Genomic DNA, 6,748 nt, shown 5'->3' with positions numbered 1-6,748 from the left:
ATGTTCTACTATCCCAATGTGCTTCAGCGCCACACGGGCTGCTTTTCCACTATCTGGTAAAAGCGGCTGGGCCGGGCCGGGGGGCGGCAGCTGGAAGGGGCGCCCTGGGATCCCCACCTGACAGCCCCCTCCATCGCCACTCCCACTCTGTCCAGGTTGGCAGCAACGCGTGGCAGCCGGTTGGTAAAGCGTGAATACCTGAAGGTGAATGTGGTGAAGACCTGGTAAGGCCCAGAAAAGAGAGGGGTGACCTGGTCCTGGTGTTGGTTAGGGGTGGGCAAGCACAGCGGTGACCAGGGCACGTTCTTTCCCCAGCGAGGAAATCCTCCGTTATGTGCTGGTCCAAGTGCAACCCTCGCAGCCCGGCCTGCCGCGCCCCCGCTTCTCCCTCTACCTCTCAGCCCAGCTCCAGATTGGGGTGATCCGGGTCTACTCACAACAATGCCAGTACCTCGTAGGTAAGGCTGGGAAGGCTGCACAAAAGTGGGGCAGAGCCCTGACCGGTTTGGCTCAATGGATAGAGCCTCGGCCTGCGGACTGAAGGGTCCCAGGTTCGATTCCGGTCGAGGGGGTGTACCTTGGTTGTGGGCACATCCCCAGTAGGGGGTGTGCAGGAGGCAGCTGATCGATGTTTCTCTCTCATCGATGTTTCTAACTATCCCTCTCCCTTCCTCTCTGTAAAAAATCAATAAAATAGATTAAAAAAAAAAAAGTGGGGCAGAGCTGAGTGGCCCTCAGCTAGGCTGGCTCTCTACCTTGCCCTCCCTGCCCACAGAGGACATCCAGCACATCCTGGAGCGCCTGCACCGTGCCCAGTTGCAGATCAGAATAGATATGATGGAGACTGAACTGTGAGTGTGCCCTGGGACTGAGACCACCCAGCAGCCTTTGGTGGGGAACCTCGCTGCTTGGCCTTAGCTCATCTCAGCCTCAGTCCTTGACAGCCACATTTTCTCTCAGACCCAGCCTGCTGCTTCCTAACTGCCTGGCCATGATGCAGACCCTGGAAGATGCTCCGGACCCCTTTTTTGGGATGATGTCTGTGGATCCCAGACTGCCCAGCCCCTTCGATATACCTCAGGTGGGGCTCGTTCTCCCAGGACACCCTCAGAATGATGAGCTGACAGTACGGAAGGGGAGTGCTGCTCCTGGACCAGCCTGACACTGGGGTTAGGGGGACGGGAGCTGCCGCAGCTCTGCCCCACAGGAGACAAGCCTGCTCCCTTACTCGAGACCAACCTCGAGGCAGCTCTTATCCCCACTCATCTCCACGCTGTCCCCACTAATCCAGGCCTTCATTGTCCCTAGGTTTCCCTACCCGTGTCCTTCTCCATTTATTCCTAACACCCCCCGCAACTTAGACAGTGTTATTTCCTTCCTTCAAAGACATCGTCAGTGTTTCCCCACTGCAGACAGAATACTAGCATGTAGGGCTCTGTGCCCTGGTGCAGAGCTAGCCATCCCCAGACATCTCAGCACATTCTCTGGGCATTTTTGTCCCCCCACACACCAGTCTGGCCCCTGGTCCCAAAGATGCCACATTCAGTTCTTTGCTTAAGTCGATAATGGTTACCCCTGTTCTTTACTAATCAAATCCTACATATTCTTATAGATCTCACTCAGATGCTACCCTTTTCCATGAAGCTTCTATCCCACTCCCAGCCAGAACCAAATGTTCGGGAACTCAGCCTTGTTTTATCCTTTGTGTTGACCCTTGCTAGGGTCATATACAAACTTGTCTTCCCTCTAGACCAGTGGTTCTCAACCTTTCTAATGCCGCGGCCCTTTCATACAGTTCCTCATGTTGTGGTGACCCCCAACCATAAAATTATTTTTGTTGCTACTTCATAACTGTAATTTTGCTACTGTTATGAATCGTAATGTAAATATCTGTGTTTTCTGATGGTCTTAGGCTCTACAGCAGTGGTTCTCAACCTGTGGGTCGCGACCCACAGGTTGAGAACCGCTAGCAGGGTCGCCTTACAGGGAACTGTATTGAAGGGTCGCGGCATTAGAAAGGTTGAGAACCACTGCTCTAGACCATGTGCTCCTTAAGATCGAGAACCCTTTTTTTTCCTTCTGTCCCCCACAACTTGATATAAGGGTGCAGTGCTTCTAGCACAGATTAATTGACGAAGACTAAATAACTGGTGGGGGGAACGGGGATCATGTGGGCAGGAACGGGAGGAAAGGAGACCAGATGGCGAGTGGGTTCACTGCATGCGAATATAAGAATTAGGCATTAAAAGGTATTACTGACCACTGTGTGAATAAGATTGTGACACTGGGAAACGGGGTTGAAGCTGACCCCTATATTTTGTCTCCAATCCCTCTCCAAAGATTCGACACCTTTTGGAGGCTGTGACCCCAGAGAGGGTACCTGAGGAGACCCCTCCTGAAGTCCCTATAGAGCCTGGGAAGCCAGGTAAGCAGAGAAGGACTTCTTTCTGGTGAGAGGCATAGAAGCTCTAACAGCTTAAGAAATAACCATCTTTGCCCTAACCGGTTTGGCTCAGTGGATAGAGCGTTGTCCTGAGGACTGAAGGGTCCCAGGTTCGATTCCGGTCAAGGGCATGTACCTTGGTTGTGGGCACATCCTCAGTAGGGGGTGTGCAGGAGGCAGCTGATCAATGTTTCTCTCTCATCGATGTTTCTAACTCTCTATCCTTCTCCCTTCCCCTCTGTAAAAAATCAATAAAATATATTTTTTTAAAAAGAAAGAAAAAGAAATAACCATCTTTGAGCTTCTCTTAAGAACCAGGCCCTGGCCCTGGCTGGGTGGCTCAGTTGGTTAGAGCATGGTTCTATACATCAAAAGGTTGTGGATTCTATCCCTGGTTGGGGCACGTACAGGAGGAAGCCGATCGAGTTTCTCTCTCTCTCATTTTCTCTCGGCTTAAAATATATATTTTTAAAAAGAGCCAGTTCTATGAGATCAGAATTCTTATCCCCATTTTACAGATGAGAAAAGCCAAGCCCATAGTGGTTAAGTAACGTATCCAAGGTCATATGGCCGGTGACTAGCCTGGGTCTGACTGGAACTCAGGTTGACTTCACTCCCGAGCCCATGCTTTTGCCTCACGTGGGTGTCGGAACGTGATAAGAAGCGGAGTGGCTGGTGTGACTTCTCTGCCCCTTCAGACAGGACGCTGGTCACTGTGCTGTCTCCCGAAGCCATCACCCTCCAGGAAGCAGAGCCCATACGCATGCTACAGATCGATGTGAGTTGTCCCCAGGCATACAGAGCCCGAGGCCCGAGTCCTGCTTCTGAGCTCAGCCCTCCTTGTATCTACTGCTCTCTGCCCAGAGTTCTGCCTTCTCTGTCTCCATTTCCCCTCTCCCTGCCCCTGGCACTTGAGTGCCCATTGGGCTACCTCGACCCTGCCCTGTGGCATGCCTCTTAGACTCGCTCTCCTGGATCCACTTTCTTTTTTCAGAAATGGAATTGAGTTCCCTCTCCTTGTTCCTCCTCTCACACCAGGGTGAACGAGACCTCCCAGAGGTTAGCCGTCGAGACTTGGACCTGCTCATTGCTGAGGAAGATGAAGCTATCTTGTTGGAGGAACAAGGCAGGCCTGTCCAGCAGTGTGGGACGTGCCTGGTGCTGGACAGTCAGGCCCTGGGCATGGGCAAGCTGGGCTTGGGCAGTGCCATCTCATCCCTTCTGTGCTCTGAGCCCTGCTCCTCTCTCTCCCTGCAGTGTCCAAGGAGGAACCTCGAGCCCCAGAAGTGGAAACTACAGTTCCCCCACTCTCACCTCTAGCTCTTCCACAGTAAGGGCGGGAACCCCTGAGCCCAGTAAGGGGTCAGTGCTGGGAGGAGTGTTCTCATCGCTCTTGTCCATTTTTCCGTCAGGGTGGAAGAGGCAGCAGAGCCACTTCCGGGCCAGGTCCTGGCCCCGGAGGAGGTGAAGCCAGCAGTCTGGGAGCCTGAGGCCCTGCTTGCTGGTGAGTAGCCATCAGCTTGGATCCTTCTGGGGCACCTGCACAGCTGTTGCAGACAGGGGCCCAGTGTTCCCACTTGCTAAAGGCAGGGCCCTCTAGCTTCTTGCCTGGGTGGCTGTGAGGGCGGAGGGCACGGGCAGAGCCAGGACCTAGCATGTTGTTGCAGAGGTGACGCCCCCGCCACCGCAGGAGCTGCCTCTCCCAGCCCCACTCAGCCCAGAGGTGAGTAACAGTCCTTCTAAGCCTTCTCTTCACCCTCCTCACCCAGAGCTGCTCACCCATAATCAGCTCCCCCAAGCCCCAGGCTACTGCTAGCCTGCAAAAGCCTTTGTGCAGCCCTAGCCGGGTTGGCTCAGTGGAGAGTGTGTCAGCCTGGGGACTGAAGGGTCCCGGGTTCGATTCAGGTCAAGGGCACATGCCCTGGTTGCAGGCTCAATCCCCAGTAGGGGGTATGTAGGAGGCAGCCTATCATTGATTCTTATCATTCATGTTTCTATCTCTCTCTCCCTCTCTGAAATAAATAAAAATATTTTTTTAAAACAGCCTTTGTGCAAATTAGTAAAAGGTGGCCCTACCTATACCACAACTCCACCAGCTGAAGGGGAGGAGCTGCACATGCTCCTGGAGTGCCCACCCAAGTCCTTTCCTAGGGTGCCTTGGGGGCCCGTTGGCAGTTCCACCAGGATGTCAAAAAAAAGGAGTAATTAGTAGCTTTGCCCCCACCTCCCTTCCCCACTCTGCAGAGGAGGCCCCCAGCCTCCCCACCTCCTCGCCGCCGCCGCAGTCGCCGCCGCCAGTTATTGTTCTGGGACAAGGAGACTCAGATCTCCAGGGAGAATTTCCAGAAACAACTGCAAACCAGAGCTCACTGCTGGGAGTGTGTGAGTGCAGCCCAGACTTTGCAGGGGATGGAGGCAGGGAGGGCCCTGGGGTAGGTACAGGCTGGGCCTTGTAAACTCCTGGGGAGGCATTGGGAATATCCCCTTAAATGCATGCATTGGGGCCTGCACATAATACAACCCCCCATACTCCTTTAGTGACCCTGCCCAGCATATCTGTCAGCACCAGTTAAAAATCCTACTTTTAGCAATGAGCACAGCAGGCAGGGGCAGGAGCCTGGAAGCTGGAAGGCCAGAGCACTGGCACAAGGCATTGCAGAAGTAGAGAAGGGCCGTGTGGAGTGACTCACTCTTAACTGGGCTCTGACCTTCCCTATCACGCAGCCAATGGTGCAGCCCCCTGAGAGGACCATCAGAAGCCCCACAGAGCTGTTTCAAACTCCAACTTACTGTAAGAGTGATGGGAGTTGGCATGTGGGGTCCTCGTTCTTGGTGTTCCTCATGTCTCAAACCCTGTCCCTGCTGCCACCTTGTCCCTACCCAGCTGGCTGGCTACCCCCAGAACTGCTGGCTTTCTGGACCCGCTGTGCCCAGCCACCCCCAAAAGCACTCAGACGAACGCTGCCCCTGGAGCCTGAAGAGGCTGCTGAGAGGGAGGCAGCAGCTGAGGAGGAAAGGAGAAAAACAGAAACCCTGAGTGATATCGAGGTAACTGCGCCCTCACTCCTTCCTGAAGGACCTGCTTTGCTTAAGCTCCAGCAGGCTGCCTTCTGCCCATGTGAGCCAACGGCATCGGGCTCCGTGTCGTCCCAGAGCCAAGGCCGTTCCTGGGCGGGGACTGTTCCACTTCTGCCCCAAGTGCTTCTGTGATGTTTGGGGTCTTAATTCTTTCTTTTACCCACAGGTCCTGAGGGAGGCCCAGGAGCCCAGTGGGCCCCTTATGCTGTCTTCAGGTAAGCACCTGAAGAAGGGGCGGTGAAGACCACCACCCTAACCACTGTCCCAGGAAACTGGTATCCCAACTGCTGACAGTTTTTGTCAGAGGGAGTATTTAACATAGAAAGCATAGATTGGTTCTTTCAGTTCTCCCTCCTGGGTGCTTGTAACAAGTCACTGCACAGCTCTGACATCCAATTCACCCAGGGGGCCCCAAGGCCCCAGCTGCTCAGATCCAAGCAGACTGAATCAGCACCCCCCCCCCCGCCCAACAGAGCTCTCCATAGAAGCAGCTGAGGAGGAGAAGTCTCACGTCAGCCTCATCCCCCCGGAAGAGCGGTGGTAAGCAGCTAGGCCTGGTGAGCTCAGGCACAGCCCTGGCCACGTGGGGTAGTGGTAGGATGGGTAGGCCTCTGGTCACCATCAATCACAGCTGCTACTTCCCTGTCCACCTGACTCGCACGTTCTCCTAGGGCCTGGGCTGAGGCGGAGCAGCCAGAGCCCCCTGTGTTGCCTGTGGTGCCCGAACTCCCGGAGGTGCCCATGGAGATGCCTTTGGAGCTACCTCCAGAGGCAGAGCTGCTCTCACTTGAGGATGTGTACAGGTACCAGGGAGGGGTTGCCTCGACTGGGTGGGCCTGGTGGGGGGCCTTAGTTAACAGTTCTTGACCCCTACAGGGCAGTGGCACTGGAGCTGCAGGCCAACAGGAAGCCAGATTTCAGCAGCCTGGTGTCACCTCTTAGCCCTCGCAGGATGGCTGCCCGGGTCTTCTACCTGCTCCTGGGTGAGAGTGGGCACGTGTGTGCATGCGTGTGTGTGGCCACTGTAGGGACTCCCCCTGACCAGCTCCCTCTTTCTGCCTTGACAGTGCTCGCAGCCCAGCAGATCTTCCGCATGGAACAAGAGAAGCCATACGGGCGCCTCCTGATCCAGCCAGGGCCTCGATTCCACTGTGGTTAGAGCCAGTTTAGAAGCTGCCAAGAAACCAGCTACGTTAAACCCTGTCTTGCCTTACTTACTAGACCCTG

The 6,748-nt window shown here is 54.8% G+C and overlaps 1 protein-coding gene across 1 annotated transcript; it reads left to right on the top strand.

The window, feature by feature from the left end:
• REC8 (REC8 meiotic recombination protein) lies at positions 1–6,724 on the top strand (the record flags this gene model as incomplete). The annotated part of the gene is made up of 19 exons (XM_079768484.1): positions 1–56; positions 156–224; positions 316–458; positions 776–851; positions 961–1,081; positions 2,341–2,425; positions 3,142–3,221; positions 3,482–3,611; positions 3,701–3,773; positions 3,856–3,947; positions 4,111–4,166; positions 4,688–4,825; positions 5,168–5,234; positions 5,328–5,491; positions 5,688–5,736; positions 5,995–6,061; positions 6,193–6,324; positions 6,398–6,504; positions 6,589–6,724. The coding sequence occupies 19 exons, from the start codon at positions 1–3 to the stop codon at positions 6,678–6,680; spliced, it is 1,797 nt and encodes a 598-aa protein (XP_079624610.1). The 3' UTR covers positions 6,681–6,724.
• Between the last annotated feature and the right edge of the window lie 24 nt (positions 6,725–6,748).

This window comes from Cnephaeus nilssonii (assembly GCF_951640355.1).
Source record: "Cnephaeus nilssonii genome assembly, chromosome: 4".
Classification (NCBI taxonomy): domain Eukaryota; kingdom Metazoa; phylum Chordata; class Mammalia; order Chiroptera; family Vespertilionidae; genus Cnephaeus; species Cnephaeus nilssonii.
This window is presented reverse-complemented; position numbering and strand designations above follow the sequence as displayed.